Source organism: Cherax quadricarinatus, chromosome 44 (assembly GCF_038502225.1).
Source record: "Cherax quadricarinatus isolate ZL_2023a chromosome 44, ASM3850222v1, whole genome shotgun sequence".
Classification (NCBI taxonomy): Eukaryota; Metazoa; Arthropoda; class Malacostraca; order Decapoda; family Parastacidae; genus Cherax; species Cherax quadricarinatus.
In genome coordinates this window covers 27,581,703-27,600,646 of record NC_091335.1, presented here as the reverse complement: position 1 = coordinate 27,600,646, position 18,944 = coordinate 27,581,703, and the positions used below count along the sequence as shown (strand labels likewise).

Sequence of the window (18,944 nt, the reverse complement as noted above, 5' to 3'; positions counted from 1 at the left end):
ATTGATTGCATGTTTGTTGGCCAGGATAGTAGAGATGGTTGACTGGGGCTTGTTGTACAACCTGGCCAGCTCAGAAACACGCACTCCACTTTCATACTTATTTACTATCTCCTGCTTCATTTCAATAGTAACTTTCAGCCTTTTTATCACAAGGTTGGTGCTAGAAGCTTTCTTTGGGCCCATGGTGGCTTATTTAGCCACCGAATGTATACGTGGGAGTGACCACTCTGGCTTGTAAACAATGGCATACTAACTAAGGGCAGGCCAGCTGAGGTGAGCTCAGGCTGGACACACATGTGGACGAGTACCGCATGAATACTGTAGGTCAAGTTTTTCAACATACTTTGGGGTCAAATTTTTACGCTGAAACGCATCGTAGGTCGGTTTTAACATAGGTTTGGGACATTGTACATCAGGGGTCCATTGTATTATGCACAAATATTATGTAAGTGGGTATATTTAGGGTTCTTAACCCTTTCAGGGTTGAGAGGCCCTCTCCTAAACTCGTTCTCAGGGTCGAAAATTTTTCGGAAAAAAAAAAATTACTTTTTCTTATGAAAAGATAGAGAATCTTTTCCCGATCATAATGACACCAAAAGTTTGAAATCTGATGGAAAACTTACTGTGTTGCTGCAGGGTTTTTTTTATACCGTGAACACTGACCACAAAGACCCATTCTTTCATATGTCATGTGGGTTTCGATAACGTGGATGGGGTAAGAATACTCACGTAGGCTGGTAGTACGTATAATATAACGGAAAGTATGGGAAAGCACCAACAGCCGACCTGCCTATCTCTGCTCCCTATCTTCGACTGACCCACAAGTGCCTACAGGGTGAGCGGTGTTTGAAATCATGCTATGGTCAGCAGCAACATAACAGTCAGTGATTCACAGAGACGGTTGGTAGTGAGTCATCTACTGGTACACTGGTTACTGGTAACTGGTTACTAGGAACTGGTACTACTACTGAGAGCTCGGCGACGCTAACGTATGTCATCCCGACATACAGCTAATACAAGTAGAGACGGCAGGTGTACGGCTTGGGCTGATTCTATACAATGTCAAAGTACACAACAATTGAACATTATAACATACATAAGTAGAATATTGGAATGGAAGCTTACGTAATTGAAACTGTAATGAAACTGTAATGCAATACAAGGTATAATATAGCACAACTCATTGAATGAAACTCAACATTGGGATTACACAATAGAAGTGATAAAAAAAAAATTGATCGATCGATCTGTATTCCTTCCTCAGACATATGTAGGCCTACCAGCTTTGTCTCGCTAAATTTGAAGGTGCTAGAATTTAGGTGTTCTAGTACGTCAATAACCCTGGTGCGTAAGCCATACTAGTACGTCGGAAACCCTGAAAGGGTTGAAGCTCAAGCACTGTGAAATGTTTCATGGAATATTTTGGTTGCCCAAAATAAGTTTCCACATCTATGTTTGGAGCACTAGTAGTAACAATGTTGATCTACATTTGGACAGTTTAAGTGTTAACCACAAATGCAAGTTTTTACAGACGAATCTCCCACTAGCATGGCCGTGTCATTACGATTTCGTGAGTCATGTTGACGGCTTTGAGGGGACTTGAGCTAGAGTTCGTCATGGCCATGCTAGCAGGAGATTCGTCTGTAAAAACTTGCATAAGTGTTAACCCTTAAACTGTTTAAATGTAGATCTACGTTTGCACGCGTAGCGCTCCGAATGTAGATCTATGTTTTATTTTTCATTCATTCAGATTTGGTGCAATAGGCTTGAGTCACCTAGACATGAAAGAATGGGTCTGTGCACTCAGTGTGCACAGTATTTAAAAAATCTGGGACCACTTAGTATCTTGTGGGAGCACCAGTTCAACTGAGCGCTAACTAGAGCAGATAGCATGGCAAACACCAGGGTTTCATTGATGCCATGTCGCATTAACACTCCCCTTTCAAGAGGAAAGTAAAAATAGGTTAGATAAATACATGAGTGAGTGTGGGTGGGTGTGAGTTGGACCTGACTAGCTTGTGCTACTAGGTCTGATGTTGTGCTCCTTTCTTCATTGGATGTGACCTGACTAGGTGAGTCATTGGTCTAAACCAGGGGGGGTGACATAGACCTGCCTTGCATGGGCCAGTAGGCCTGCTGCAGTGTTCCTTCTTTCTTATGTTCTTATATATTCGGCAGGCTAACTGGCTTGTTTTGGCTGTCTCTGGTTGTCTCACTGTCTATATATCTCTGTCTATCTATATCTGTCTCACATGTACACATAAGTACAGTTATTATACATAGTGTAAATTACCTAGGATAACCCAAAAATTCCAGGCAAAGATAGACAAACAGACAAACATGTTTGTGTGTATCAGTGAAAACAAATAAAGCCAGGGTTCCCTGAGTGCCCATTTATCAAATGTCACTGAGCTGTCAACAGTTGTCATAATGCCATTCTTCAAGGAGTTTCACATATACTCCAGAAAGACAGATAAGCAGAGACAGACAGAGACAGATACACAGACAGACAGATAGATAGACAGACACATGTTTGTGTGGAACAATGATAACAAATACAGTGAGGGTTAGCTAAATATATGAGTGAGTGTGGGTGGGTGTGAGTTGGACCTGACTAGCTTGTGCTACTAGGTCTGATGTCATGCTCCTTCCTTCAGTGGATGTGTCCTGACTAGGTGGGTCATTGGTCTATGCCACAGGGGGTGACATGGACTTGCCTTGCATGGGCCAGTAGGCCTGCTGCAGTGTTCCTTTTTTCTTATGTTCTTATGTATTCAGCTGGCTGGCTGGCTGGCTCTGGCTGGCTGGCTCTGGCTGGCTGGCTCTGGCTGTCTATATCTCTGTCTATCTGTCTCTCTCTCTCTGTACATGTTTACCTGGAGAGAGTTCCGGGGGTCAACGCCCCCGCGGCCCGGTCTGTGACCAGGCCTCCTGGTGGATCAGAGCCTGATCAACCAGGCTGTTGCTGCTGGCTGCACACAAACCAACGTACGAGCCACAGCCCGGCTGATCAGGAACTGACTTTAGGTGCTTGTCCAGTGCCAGCTTGAAGACTGCCAGGGGTCTGTTGGTAATCCCCCTTATGTGTGCTGGGAGGCAGTTGAACAGTCTCGGGCCCCTGACACTTATTGTATGGTCTCTTAACGTGCTAGTGACACCCCTGCTTTTCATTGGGGGGATGGTGCATCGTCTGCCAAGTCTTTTGCTTTTGTAGTGAGTGATTTTCATGTGCAAGTTCGGTACTAGTCCCTCTAGGATTTTCCAGGTGTATATAATCATGTATCTCTCCCTCCTGCGTTCCAGGGAATACAGGTTTAGGAACCTCAAGCGCTCCCAGTAATTGTAAGTACAGTTATTATACATAGTGTAAATTATCTAGGATAACCCAAAAATTCCAGGCAAAGATAGATAGACAGACAGATAGACAGTGAAGATCCTGGGCCAGGAGCTGAGTCTCGACCCCTGCAACCACAATTAGGTGAGTACAGACAGACAAACATGTTTGTGTGTATCAGTGAAAATAAATAAGCCAGGGTTCCCAGTGCCCATTTATCAAATGTCACTGAGCTGTCAATAGATGTCATACCACCATTCTTCAAGGAGTTTCACATATACTCCAGATAGACAGAAAAAAAGATAAGCAGAGCTAGACAGATAAGCAGAGACAGACAGATAAGCAGAGATAGAGAGACAGATAGACAGACAGACAAGACATGTTTGTGTGTAACAGTGATGATAAATACAGCTGAGGGTTAGCTGGAGCAGTGGGCATTTATCAAATGTCACAGGGCTGTCAACAGCATATGGATGCCTTTCATAACACCATGCTTCAAGGTATACTCCAGGGTGTCTAAAACATTGCTGGGACCTATAAATACTTTGTATACATTATATTTCTAGACAATAGTAAATGGTAATGGCTTGATAAAGCTCCTGGAGAGCGAAACGTTGCCACAATAAAATGTCACATTAGTTGCACTTGTATTCTTTTACTTTACATACAATAGTAAATAACCTAAACAAGTGTAACTGTTCACCTGTCAGTGTGATTGTTACTATTTGAGTACTATTTCAGTACCTAACTGTAGTGTCAGAATAAAGATTGGCTATGAAATCACAAGAACTGTTATAAATTGTAATTATCAGAACATAAAAAATATATAAATTAAAATAAAAACGAGAAAAAAAGGTATATCAGCAACACTTCTGCAAGCGGCAGGAGTCATGCCATCAGGTGAGCATCCAGAGCCAACTTCGCGGTCTTATATCTCATAAGTACTGACCCTAAAAATTGTGGAATATATGGATGGTTGCTAAATATATATGTATATATTTTTTTTATTATTGATTAACTTATGAAATATCCGTCTTTGACCACTTTGCTGTCTGTACCATAATATTACAAGTCTGAAGTCAGCATCTGAGCCATAAAATTACACCATGAGCTCACCTCACTCAGATAAGCTGTGAGCAGTAAATTTGGGCCTAGATATGAGAGAAAGGTTCCATGCAGTAAGTGTGTACCACATAAAAAATCCTGCAGCACGCAGTGCATAATAAGAAAAAAACAATGCGACCATGTTTTTGGTTTAATCTTTTAACCCATAAATGGTCCAAGCAGATCTACGTTCACATGTGTAGTGCTCCAAAAGTAGATCTAAGTTCTTTTTCACATATTTTCAAATGTAATAAAAAAAAAGTAAAAGTTTTTTTACACATTTTCAAATATAAAAAAAAAAAATCTACTTTTTTTACATACTTTCAAATGTTGAAAAAAACAAATATATATGTTTGGACTGTTTACGGGTTAACTGTCGAGACCCCTGATTCTAAACTCATTCTGTGTCGGAAAATATTCAAAAAAAGAAAAATTCTTAGCAAAATCTTAAGAATGTTTTTAGAATTGTTTAAAAAAAAAAATATTGCCATCATTACTTGCCGAGATATAGATGCATGAAGTTGACAGAAAGTGAACCTCTTACAGAAACAGCGATGACTGCTACTCACTCGGTAATACAGTGGACCCTTGACTAACTGCTGCATCACAGATCGCAAATACTTGAAAATGTAGAGAGACTGTTGTTGGTGTGGATAAAGAAGAAACAGTTATCAGGAGATAGTGTTTCTCAGTCAACAATATGTGAAAGGGCAAGGTAGTTGCATGATGATCTCATTAAGAAAATGCCTCCAAATAGTGTTGCTGTTGATGAATTTAAGGCCAGCAAAGGCTGGTTTGAGAGAGTTAAGAATCGTAGTGGCATACACAGTGTGATAAGGCATGGTGAGGCTGCCAGTTCTGACAAAAAAGCGGCTGAAAAATATGTGCAGGACTTTAAGGAGTACATAGACACTGAAAAATTGAAACCCCAACAAGTGTTAGTGACAAAAAAGGCCTGTTTTGGAAGAAAATGCCAAACAGGACCTACATTACTCAGGAGGAAAAGGCACTCCCAGGACACAAGCCTGTGAAAGACAGGCTAACTCTCATGTTTTGTAGTAATGCTAATGGGGATTGCAAATTGAAGCCTTTTCTCATGTATCACTCTGAAACTCCCAGAGTGTTCAAGAAAAACTATGTCATAAGACTAAATTGTGTGTGATATGGAGAGCAAACAGTAAGGCATGGGTCACTAGGGACATTTTTGTGGACTGGTTCTATGATGTGTTTGGCCCCACTGTGAAAAAGTACCTCCTGGAAAATAAATTGTCACTCAAGTGCCTCCTGGTAATGGACAATTCTCCTGCTCAATCTCATGACTTGCAGGAACGAGTTGCCGGGAGTTGAGCTTCATCAAAGTGAAGTTTTTGCCTCCTAATACAACTCTCTTCCAGCCCATGGACCAGCAGGTCATTTCAAACTTCGAAAAATTGTACACCAAAGCAGTTTTTCAAAAGTGCTTTGAAGTGACCTCAGACACTGAATTGACCCTAAGAGAGTTCTGGAAAGATAACTTCAGTATCCTCAGTTGTATAAACTTTATAGATAAGGCTTGGGAGGGAGTGACCTGCAGGACTTCGAACTCTGCTTGGAGAAAATTGTGGCCACAATATGTACAAGAGAGGGATTTTGAAGGGTTTGGGGCTGACCCTCATGAGCCTATGCCAGTTGTGGAATCTATTGTGGCATTGGGGAAGTCCACGGGGTTGGAGGTTTGTGGCGAGGATGTGGAAGCGTTGGTGGAGGATGACAGTGAAGAGCTAACCACCACAGAGCTGCAAGAGCTTCAGGTGCAACAGCAACAGATCACAGCTCAGGAATTTTCTTCAGAGGAGGAGGAAGAGAGACAGAGGAAGTTGCCTTTGTCAGAGATTAAGGAAATGTGTACAATGTTTACAAAGTTGCAAGCATTTATGGATGAATATTATCCTGACACTGTTGTTGCAAGCTGTATTGGCAATATGTACACTGACACTCTTGTGTCTCATTTTAGGGAAATCTTAAAAGGACGTGAGAAACAGAGCTCTCTGGACAGATATTTTGTGTGACAGGTCCAGTGACTCAAGCTGGTCCTAGTGGCATTAAAAAACAAGAAGGGAGGTAACCCCAGAAAAGGACTTGGTACCTGCAGTCTTTATGGAAGGGGATTCCCCTACCAAACACTAGAACACTATCATCTCCCCCCTTTCTGTCTCATCACTCATCAACAAGTCTACAATAAAGGTAGGTGTCATTTCAGTATTCTTATTTTGCATGTATCATTGTTTTCTGTGTAGGGAAATTTATATTTCATGTAAAAAAAAAAAAAATTTTTTTAATACTTTTGGGTGTCTGGAACAGATTAGTTGGATTTCCATTATTTCTTATGGGGAAAATTAATTCGGCTGAAGGCTAACTCTCTGGAATGGATTAAAGGCATTTGCCGAGGGCCCACTATTATTTTTACTTTTATTGTACTTTTTTCTTATATTTTTTAATATTTTATTTTTTCAAGTAACTTTTGTGGCCTGTGAGACCAATGTAATGTGTAATGTATATATGTATATCAATTCATTGTATGCAACACAACAACCACACAAATATCATCATTACAATGTTTACAAAACCTGTTTATGTAAACCAAAAAAATAAAAAAAGCTGTTTATTAATACTGTACTATAATATACACACATATAATCACTGGACATGTTCCTAGAATTGCTAGTGGAAGGTTGTGTGTGTGGGTGGCCTTTGTTGTGGATGTGCTGAGTCAGCTGCATGGCTGGTGTCACAATGACACATTACACAACACCACCACCCAGGCTCTGGTGGCCTGGTGGTTAACGCTCTCGCTTCACACGGCGAGGGCCTGGGTTCGATTCCCAGCCAGAGTAGAAACATTGGACATGTTTCTTTCCACCTGTTGGTTATGTTCCCCATCAGTAAAATGGGTACCTGGGTGTTAGTCGACTGGTGTGGGTCGCATCCTGGGACACTGACCTAATTTGCCCGAAATGCGGAGCATAACAAGGGACTTTCTATATAGTAGTATGTCATTGTTATCAGCTAGGACTGTATACCCTGTACATGTACTTGTAGTAAAATAAAGATATTATTATTATTATTACTCACACTGTCTTCCCCATGAAGCATTGCTGTCTTCCCCACCACTCACATGGAAATAAGTCACTTGACTTATTTGGGTTATCCAAGGTTGATGGTCATCTGGGTCATCCTTCCTTCTTTCCCTTCCTCCTTATTTCTTCCTTCCTTCCTTCCTTTTTCTTTCTTCCTTCCTTTCTTCTTTCCTTCCTTCCTGGTATCCTGGGCATTACTTTCAGGCACAAACTCATCAAAACCATGAAATTCATCTTCACTGACACTTGCATCTGTGTTAGAATTATCAGTTGGGAACAGAAGAGTCCCATTTCACCGGGGAGTGAGATATTTCTTACCTCAAGGCATGGCAAACAAGGAATACTGAAATGGTGTTCCCACAATGCAGTGCGGGTGCCCTGATTTTTTTTGTATACTGGACACACTGATGACGTAGGTCCATTCTCTCACATGTAGGCCTACCAGCTTTCTCCCGCTAGATTTGAAGCCGCTAGAATTTTGGTGTATTAATATGTCACCAACACTGGCTCGTAAGACGTATTTATATGGCACCAACAGTGAAAGGGTTAATATCGAATTTGCAGTGTATTTGATATGGTTTTTATGGTTGTATTCATGGTTTCTTGGTCTCATTTGATAGAATGGAAAATATATTACAGAAATAATGGTGTTAAACTGAAAATTGCTGGAAACTGAGCTCAAAATTGATTAAATGTTTGATTTTTGCCAATATTCTAGAGTACACAAATTAAGTTACTCATCCAATACATGTCCAGCTGGTTGGACATGTATTGGATGAATGCAGACAGTCTTTATACAATTATTACAATAATGCAATAGTCTGCATATTAGTAAATCTTCTATTTTTGTATGAATAAAAATTCAAAATGGAAAGCAACTTGGACCCTGTGGACACTTTATGGATCAGGGGGTCTGGACACTTAATTAAGTTATGAGAGATAATGTACTTACCAGTAATATATAATTAAAACAATTTCAGTTCGAGACTGGAAGAGCTCACACCTGGTGAAACTTCAGAGCCTCCCACAGTCACTACAAAGCTACATCTCAACGCTTGAAAGGAATTGTTCACCCATTTATTTCTTCTCTCCAGCAGTACCAGGAAATGCTGGAAACAAAGATTATCTCTGCAATATTTCATTTTCCATGCTGGAGAAAGAGTTTTTGAAGTCAAATGGTAAGCATTTATTATCGTATTTGCAAATACAGTACATTAAGTTAATTAAACTTATTCTAGTGTATTTTTCAAAAGTAATAATTACGGGTGAAATGCCATTATGCAGTTATATAGTAACATGCCTTTAAAGAATATTTCCATTATCACTTGTCACTCATAAACTTGATCAAATAAATATGGGGAATATGGGAAAAGCTTTTGTTAGCAGTGTTATGATTGAGGTTGAACCAAAAATATTATTTATCTATTTTAGATTTTTTCACCAAAACTTAAAAAAAATACCATTTTAAATAGAAAATGATATACTGTTAACATATTGGGCATACAGCCTATTAATTATCACTCCATTATGTTCCTTCTTACTTATTTTGCCTTTTCTGTGAATGTAATAATAATAATACAATTGTCTCTATCTACTGGCCTGTTACTACTAGTTTAATGACTAAATTTACAGGATGGAGACTATTCCCTCAATTATCAATCACAAATCACTTCCTTAAAAGACTGGGTGGGCATCACTAACATACATACTGTATATGGTATGCGTCGTACCTTCTAGCATAGTGGTGTAGACACCAGGCAGTGCAGACCTCTCTTTCTCCCCATTTGTTGTTGTGACTCAGAATTCACAAGTGTAGTTGAGTAGGTAGTACATACCTGGGTCTTAGTCGACTGATGTGGGTCGCATACTAGGGAACAAGATTGAAGGACCCCAGTGCAAATAAGACACAGGCCTTGATAGCACACTGACCTTCTCGGGTTATCCTCGGTGGGTAACCCTCTTATCTTGCTGTCTTGCATTTGATAATTGGTAGGGTCATATAATGGTAACATATACCAACAGTATGTAAATAAGACAGTGCAGGTTATGGCATTTTATTGTGAAGACATTTCATCCACCAGTGATTTTATCACTTCACATAGAGAACTAGACATGGATATTTATGGGAGTTGGAGAGAGGTTAAGTGTCATTTCTAGGTTGGCAACACACTCAGCTCACATAATGAGCCACCAGTATATAATCTATATTGGACAAACTAGTCCTAATGCTTAAAGTCTACTTAAGAATTAGACACAGACTATTAAGTAGGATTTCTTATGCAGTTAATTACTTTCATATGTAGCATAAGAAATGTAGCTATAGAACAAATGGTACAATTTTAAAAGTATGACAACCACTTCAGAGACAGAGATTGCCACCCACCTAGATATCCATCAGTTACACAAACCAGGGAAAGCATGCAATAATGGTTATAATTATGACCAAAATTTTTGAAGGGGAGGACCAGTAAGTCAGCAAAACACCTTAGTCAGATGACCAAAAGCACCAACAGTGGATCATCATCTGACTAACACACACATCAGGGAGCACTTGTCCTAGTTCCTGACGAACCTTACCTAACCTAACCAGGGCAACATGGGTTTATAGAGGGTCACTCCTGCCTGTCCCAACTACTGGACCACCATGACAAGGTCTTAGATGCACTGGAGGACAAACAAGATGCACTGGAGGACAAACAAAATGCAGATGTAGTATACACAGACTTTGCAAAAGCCTTCAACAAGTGCAACCATGGTGTAATAGCACACAAAATGCGCAATAGTGGAATAACCGGTAAAGTTGGTAGATGGATCTATAACTTCCTAACAAGTAGACCATAGAGGGCAATAGTAAACAGTAAAATCTGTGGCAGCCACAGTGAAAAGTTCTGTTCCACAGGGCACAGTAAGAGAGATTTCGTTCGGATTTTTAACCCCGGAGGGTTAGCCACCCAGGATAACCCAAGAAAGTCAGTGCGTCATCGAGGACTGTCTAACTTATTTCCATTGGGGTCCTTAATCTTGTCCCCCAGGATGCGACCCACACCAGTCGACTAACACCCAGGTACCTATTTGCTGCTAGGTGAACAGGACAACAGGTGTAAGGAAACGTGTCGGAATGTTTCCACCCGCCGGGAATCGAACCCGGGCCCTCCATGTGTGAAGCGGGAGCTTTAGCCACCAGGCCACCGGGCCACCCTCCATCCTGTTCCTTATTCATCATATTTGACATAGAGATGTAAGCCACAGCACCATGTCTTCCTTTGTGGATGACACCCGAATTTCCATGACAGCGTCATTCATAGATGACGCTGAAAGACTCCAGGCGGACATCAACCATATCTTTAAATGGGCTGCAGAAAACAATATGAAATTCAATGATGAGAAATTTTAGTTACTTCAGTATGGAAAAATGTGAGGAAATTAAAACTATATCAGAGTCTAAAACAAATTCCAACCACACATTAGAGTGAAAAACTAATGTAAAGGACCTGGGAGCAATATTGTCAGAGGATCTCACTTTCAAAGACCACAACATTGTATCAATCGCATCTGCTAGAAAAATGACAGGATGGATAATGAGAACCTTCAAAACTAGGGATGCCAAGCCCATGATGACACTCTTCAGGCCACTTGTTCTATCTAGACTGGAATATTGTTGCACACTATCAGCACCTTTTAAGGCAGGTGAAACTGCTGACCTAGAATATATACAGAGAGCCTTCACAGCACACATAAGTGTGATAAAACCGAAATTACTGGGAATGGTTGAAGTTCCTCGACCTGTACTCCTTGAAGCGCAAGCAGGAGATACATGATTATGTACCCTTGGAAAATCCTAGGGGAATTAGCACCAAATTTGCACACGAAAGTCACTCTATGAAAGCAGAAGACTTGGCAGGCGATGCAACATCCCCCCAATGAAAAGCAGGGGTGCCACTAGCATGATTAGAGACTACACAATAAGTGTAAGGGGCCCAAGACTGTTCAACTGCATCCCAGTATACATAAGGCTGCCTTCAAGATAGCACTGGACAGGCATCTAAAGTCGGGGTGTGGTTCGTAAGTTGGTTTACATGCAGCCAACAGGAACAGCTTAGGTGATCAGGCCTTGATCCACAATGAGGCCTGGTCACAGACTGGGCTGTGGGGGCATTGACCCCCAAAACCCTCTCCAGGTATACTCCAAATATTTATTGATGTCTCTGTCATTGGAAAATTCTGTGGGCCAGTTAGTGGAACTTAGTGCTGTAGTGAAGTTATTCATTGATGTTTCATTATGGAGATGAAGAGATCTTACCATATTCATTTGCTAGCTTACAAATATTTGTGATAAGGAAGGTGGGACAGTGATTGGTAGAATTATCTGTGATTATTCCTGCTTTAAGTGGAGCTAATATATTTGTTCATATATTGTCAGTTATGGTTGCACTCATCTCGGTTAACCTTGCTGGTTTCATTATGGCTAGTATAAGCAATGAATTGTTCATACTGTTTATGAAGTCAGTTACTGGTTGGTCATTTCTTAGTCTAATGTTAATATTGAAGTCACCAGGTAGTAGTACTAATAATAATAATCTTTATTTACTACAAGTACATGTACATGGTATACAGGTGTAAGTGACATCAGTGACATACTACTACGTAGCCATGTAGTGTATAGATATCTGTTGTCTTGCTTAAGCCAGGTGTCAGTAAGTATAATACAAGAGAAGATGACATTTTAAAATATCTACGAGTGCCAGAAGGTCATAATTGTGTTTACTTAGGGATCTGATGTTGTAATTGAAAACTGATATTTTCCTGGCATTGCTAGGAGAGTTTAAGCTTGGTTTGCTGTGTAGTATGGACAGTTACTTTTAGGAGATTTAAATCAGGGTCGATGTTTTCATTCATGAAAAAGTTGGATGATCTTATTAGTAAGATAATACACTATGAACTAGCAGGACAAAAAGGTAGTAGTTAAAAATGATGCTAAAAAATACCTTATCTGTCTACTGGTTTATAGTTAATAATGTATAGTGAATAATAATATAATTAGTCAAGAATAAAAAATATACAAGTAGGTAGAATATTACGCTAATAACTAATAAACAAGATGACAGAATTTATCAGTACTAAAAAATGTGCTAGTAAACAATTTGGTATATCAAGGAAATACATATAGTGAATTATGTAAAGTGAATAAATGATACTTAATTTATAACAAACAAGTGAAATATGGTACTACTTACTGCAGTAGTACTAAGGAACGTGGTACATTGCACTATATGTTGGATATTGTTGGTTTGATCTGTGGACTAGACAGACTTGGTCAGGATATTGGCTCTAAGGAATCTCAATAGATCTTGTTCATTTGTTATTTCATGCATGCGCCCTATGGCTGATGTGTTTACCGAGAATTTACCATCACGCGTAAAGCATTGATGTTCTACGCTTCATCTTGATGGAAGTATCGTTTGGGTCATTTTTATACATCAGTTGAATGAAATCTTATCAAAACACTGTGTTGTTGACCCAGTTTTCCTATCAGTCAGGCCTCCTTGTTACAGTTATTGTCTGTGTTAACCTTCATCTCATCTTTGATTAGCTGCTGTGCATTGTGTAAGCAAGTATCATGGTTTGTGTGTTCATGTAAACTAGGACTGTTTAAAATTACAGCATCTAATAACTGTTGCTGTTCCATTAGATCTGTTTGATTCTGGACGCATATATCTAATTGTGAGTCCATTTTGACTCAGATCTTGCACAGGCTTCTGCCATCTTGGTATTTAGATAAGTTATTTGTTCTGTATGACTCACAACAGTTGTTTGAATTCATACCAGTTCCTCATTCATCCAGTATTGGGCCCCTGCTTAGGTGGGATGGAACATACACAGATGACAGCCAAGAAATGAGTGAGATACTAAAGTCCCAACATGACTCGATGTTCAGTGAGCCACTGCCCAGACTAAGGGTCAACAATCCAAATGAATTCTTTATGAACGAAACCCAAAATTTGGTCATCTCGGATATTATTCTAACTCCACAAAACTTTGAAAGGCAATAAATGACATACCCATGCACTCTGCCCCAGGCCCAGACTCATGGAATTCCATGTTCATCAAGAACTGCAAGAAGCCCCTATCGCATCCCTTCAGCATTTTATGGAGAGGGAGCATGGACACATGGGTCATCGCACACACACTAAAAACAACAGACATAGCCCCACTCCACAAAGGTGGCAGTAAAGCAATTGCAAAGAACTACAGACCGATAGCACTAACATCCCATATCATAAAAATCTTTGAGAGGGTTCTAAGAAGCAAGATCGCCAACCACCTAGATACCCATCTGTTATACAACCCAGGGCAGCGCGGGTTAAGAGCAGGTCGCTCCTGCCTGTCCCAGCTACTGGACCACTATGACAAGGTCCTGAATGCTGTAGAGGATAAACAAAATACCAATGGTAGTATACACAGACTTTGCAAAAGCTTTCGACAGGTGTGACCATGGTGTAATAGCACACAAAATGTGTGATAAAGGAATAATGGGAAAAGTTGGTAGATGGATCTATAACTTCCTGACAAATAGAACACAGAGTAATAGTAAACAGAGTGAAGTCCTAGGCAGCCATGGTAAAAAGTTCTGTTCCACAAGGCACAGTACTCTCTCCCATTCTATTCCTCATCCTCATTTCTGACATAGACAGAGGTGTAAGCCATAGCTCCGTGTCTTCCTTTGAGGATGGCACCCGGATTACCATGGCAGTGACCTCCATCGAAGATACCATGAGACTCCAAGCGGACGTCAACCAAATCTCCAAATGGACCACTCAAAACAATGTGAAGTTCAACGAGGAGAAATTTCAACTACTAGATATGGGAAACTTGAAAAAATTAAAAATGTATCAGGGTATATGACAAATTCTAACCATACAATAGAGCGGAAAAGTAATGTGAAGGACCTGGGAATGATAATGTCAGAGGACCTCACCTTCAAAGACCACAACAATGTATCTACATCATCTAAATGATAGGATGGATAATGAGAACCTTCAAAACTAGGGACACCAAGCCCATGATGATTCTCTTCAAATTGCTTGTGGTCTCTAGGCTAGAATACTGCTGTACACTAACGCCCTCCCCCCCCTTCAAGGCTGGCGACATTGCAGACCTGGAGAGTGTACAAATAACTTTCACTGCACACATAAGTACGATAAGGCACCTAAACTGCTGGGAACGGTGGAAGGTCCTTGATCTGTATTCCCTCGAATGCAGGCGAGAGAGATGCATGATAATATACACTTGGAAGGTCCTGGAAGGATTGGCACCAAACCTTCACACGAAAATCACTCCCTATGAAAGCAAAAGACTCGGCAGGAGATGCAACATTCCCCTGATGAAAAGCAGGGGTGCCACGAGTGCATAGAGAGACAGCACAACAAGTGTCTGGGGTCCCCGACTGTTCAATTGCCTCCCAGCATACATAAGGGGGATTACCCCTGGCTGTCTTCAAGAAGACACTGGACAGGTACCTAAAGTCAGTACCTGACCAACTGGGTTGTGGTTCGTACGTGAGCTTGCGTGTGACCAGCAGTAACAGCCTGGTTGATCAGACCCTGATCCACCATGAGGCCTGGTCTGAGACCAGGCCACAGGGGTGTTGACTCCCGAAACCTTCTCCAGGTAAACTCCATGTAGTCAGTTTTTGTTCTAGTTTGTTGAGCCTCGTGTTTTCAGTCATTGGAGAGTGCTCGAGGTTTGTAATCTTTTTTTTCACTGATTTCATTTCTTGATCACAGTACGTATACTGCTTTAATGTATCATGCTCCGTATGGTGTTGATGAGTCGTTGGTGAGGCTTTATCAGAGGATGTACATGAGTAATGGTAGATGCCATTGATTGAGGTAGAGTGGTCATGTAGGTCAGCCAGGGTTGTTGTTGTGTGGTCAGCTGGGGTTTGGGCAACATGATAAGATGAAGGTCGTGCTTGTTTTTGATGCATTGCCAGGGAGATGAAGGGTGGATGATGTGCTGGCATCCTGTAGGGTAGACATGATGGGAAATAGTTTCCTTGGTGCTTTGGTGTTATTCTTGAAGTTGTTCCGCTTGCATTTTTCCCTCTTATGGGATCACCGGTACAGTTGGTGGGGGCAGTAGAGTCACAAAGAATTTAGTGGTACATGGTATAAAGGCATACAAGTTAGGTGACCATAGTATTAGGTACTAAGAGAATAAGCCAGTAGTAAATAATGTTGCTAGAATTATCCACAATAATGTTAGGAAAAAGAACAAATGTTTAACTAATGAGATATTATCCTGCAACAATGTTTCGCTCTTGCCAGGTTTAACAAAGCTCCTGGAGAGTGAAACATTGCTGCAATAAAATGTCTCATTAGTTGTACATGTGTTCTTTTATTAACAATAAGTCAAACCTCTGCAGTGCTCCTCCACTTAAGTCTTAATATGAGCATCTAGCATAGGGGAAGGTTTATACCCAAGAATAAGTTGAATAACTGATTGTTTTCATGACAGGAACGGTTTTTAGTGATTAAAGGAAATTATGGGGGTGAAGCCCCCCAGGGCATCCCCTTAGTGCTGCTATGCTAGATATTCATATGTATATAGTGTTATCAGTGTTTAAAATCATTATTAATTAAGGCATCCTGCCTTCTGGCTTTAAAACCCACACTCCATTTGTGTGTGTGTGTGTGTGTGTGTTTGTCTTCTAACCTGCTTGTTTTTAAAATTCCTTTATCCATTTGTATTCTTATATTTGCTTTATAATCCTTTCGCCATCTCTCACATAAATCTACTACACAAGTGTCACTCATGTAGATCCTCATTTTGAGCTCAGCACCCTAAAATAAGCTGTGAGTGGCAGATTTTGTCTTATATAGAGAATGGGTCTTTGCAGTGAGTGTGCACAGTAAACAAAAAAATCCCGCCCCTCATGGTTTATGTTGGGCAAAGAAAACTTCTGACGTTATGGTAGATTTAAGATAAAGATTTAGAGGCATTTTTGTTGGTTTTTATGGTTTTATTGGCTGTTTTTATGCAATATTGAAGTAGAGATAATTTTGGTTTAATTTCAGGGCAGGACAAACTCAATTTTTGTCAGGGGAATGGGTTGGGCCTTTTTATTAAGTCTTCTTCAATTATTAGGGTTGCCTATACATTAGCCAATCATTCTTTATTACGTTTTATTATCCGAGAAATGGGGAAAAAACTATATACATTGATGTATAGTGTGATGATGGATTCAAAATAAAGATCAAGGGTAGTTTGCCTGAAATGCACAGCATACTAGTGGTTTTCTTTATTTTACATGTGAACTAATTATCTGTATACTGCTTGAAAGAAATAAAGTATCTGAATTTATATAGTAGAGGCCTGAAGACATGATTAATGAGTCGAGAAATTTTTTGATGCCTAGAATGCCTGCAGTGTTTATTAATTTTTTTTTAATTTTTGTATAAAATTGAGTTACCAAATTCTCTGCACAATTTAGGGTAGTTTGCATAGTTAAATAGGCAATTTATTGTGCTCAATCTATAGAACAGAAATAACTTGCAGAATAGCTAATATTACTTTCGTAAACTGCACCCAAATCACCAAATTTGCACTTGCATAATTCCATAAGATTTCCATCAAATTTTGCATTCATGGTGTCATTACATTTAGAAAAAGATTCTATCCCATTTCAGAAGATAAAATTATTAATATTTTTTTTAATGATGACACTGTCACCTGTAATTACCATGACAGTGAAAGGGTTAACCTGTTTGTATTCTTGTTTTTTTTTTCTTTAACCTTTTTGTTTTATATTTCCTCAACCTGTTCATATTTTAATATTTTTTCTTAACCTATTTGTATTTTTTATATTTATCTTAACCTGTTGCCAATCAAACACTCTTATCAAGTTATGTCTTCCGCTGTAACAATTTAATATGTGAGAGGTAGCTGAATTCCAGTAATACCAACTGGTAGTAAGCTCACTTTTCACACTGAGGGGCTGGGATTCATTCCTCAGATGAGTGTAAATTTTGGGGATGTTTACTTACACTTCTTGTCCGTGTTGACCTAGCAGTAAATGGGTACCAAGGTGTTAGCCGACTTGTGCAGGTTATATCCTGGGGGAGAGGATCAATAGATCCAAATGGAAATAAGTCAGACAGTCTAATGACATGAATTTATTGGGTTATTCAAGGGTACTAACCCTCTAGATTAATATTCAGAACAAAATATTAAACTTTTGTCATCATTCTCAAACTTTATTCAAGGTAGTTTATTCTCATATTTCAGTGAAGGTGAGAGACATGGTTCGACTGGTGAAGCTGGTTGGAGAAGCTTTTCAGTGGCCAAAGAAGTTTGGTCTCAAGTCCTTCTATATTAAACGTCTTGCAGTCAAGTACTTTGACGAGTTGAAGAATAAAACAAAATGTAAGTTTAAAAATACTTTGCAAATATAACTTAACCACTAATTTGGTATGTACCCTATATCTACTAAGCCTCATACTAGCTAATCTATCATCCCTAATTCTCACAGTTTTCATTAGGGTAAGTTTAGGCTGTGACAGGCTCACACTAGCTTGCCTCTTGTGAAATATTTATTTATCCTTGTGTTCCCATATTGACTCATCTTCTTCCTTGCCCAGTCTCTTCCCCAATTTTGCCCTTAATTTTCCTTATATAATTTTTGTATATGTTGGAGTTTAATGAGAGACAAAAGCCAAGGTAACACACACTTGGCATAGGTACCACTGAGAAAAACCATGTTACACTCACCTCCCAGAGTAGACTGATGGGCTCCCAGGCCCTCCCTTAGGGACCTCCTAAGGTAGACTGATGGACTCCCAGGCCCTCCCTTACAGATCTCCCAGGGAAGACTGATGGGCTCCCAGGCCCTCCCTTAGGGACCACCTAGGGTAGACTGATGGGCTCCCAGGCCCTTCCTTAGGGACTTCTTAGGATAGACTAATGAGCTCCCAGTCTCTCCCTTAAGGACATCACATAGTAGACCGATAGGCTCCCAGGCCCTCCCTTAGGGGCCTCTTCGAAATTGCCTCTGTAAGAGTATTCAAACCATTAGGACTTAATTGTTATGGATAAGCACCTCAATAGGTGTAAAGAGCTATGCCCAGGAAAAATTATTAAAATAGTTAATTAACAGACTGTATAAAAATTCTGAGGCAAAAGTACCAAGTGATTATTTATGCAGCATCAGCAAAACATGACAAATACGTAAATAATATTAGTGTGTCTGCAATTTAACATTAAGATGCCAAACCAGCCTCTGCTAGCTTCAAATTTATCTTCAGTAGCTTCCTCATCTCTCTCAGCCTTCATAGAACTGGAAGATTAGGACCTTGGACTAGATAATGACTTAATGGCACGTTGTGACTAGT

General features: G+C 39.9%; 1 protein-coding gene across 2 annotated transcripts in view; it reads left to right on the top strand.

The window, feature by feature from the left end:
* LOC128697334 (uncharacterized) overlaps positions 1–18,944 on the top strand; it is a 122,967-nt gene that overhangs the window by 56,295 nt on the left and 47,728 nt on the right. For both annotated transcript variants that reach the window (XM_070094218.1, XM_070094217.1), the window contains 2 exons: positions 8,535–8,732; positions 17,842–17,979. In XM_070094218.1, the coding sequence (XP_069950319.1) occupies positions 8,535–8,732; positions 17,842–17,979 (336 nt within the window). The remainder of the gene's footprint in view (positions 1–8,534; positions 8,733–17,841; positions 17,980–18,944) is intronic.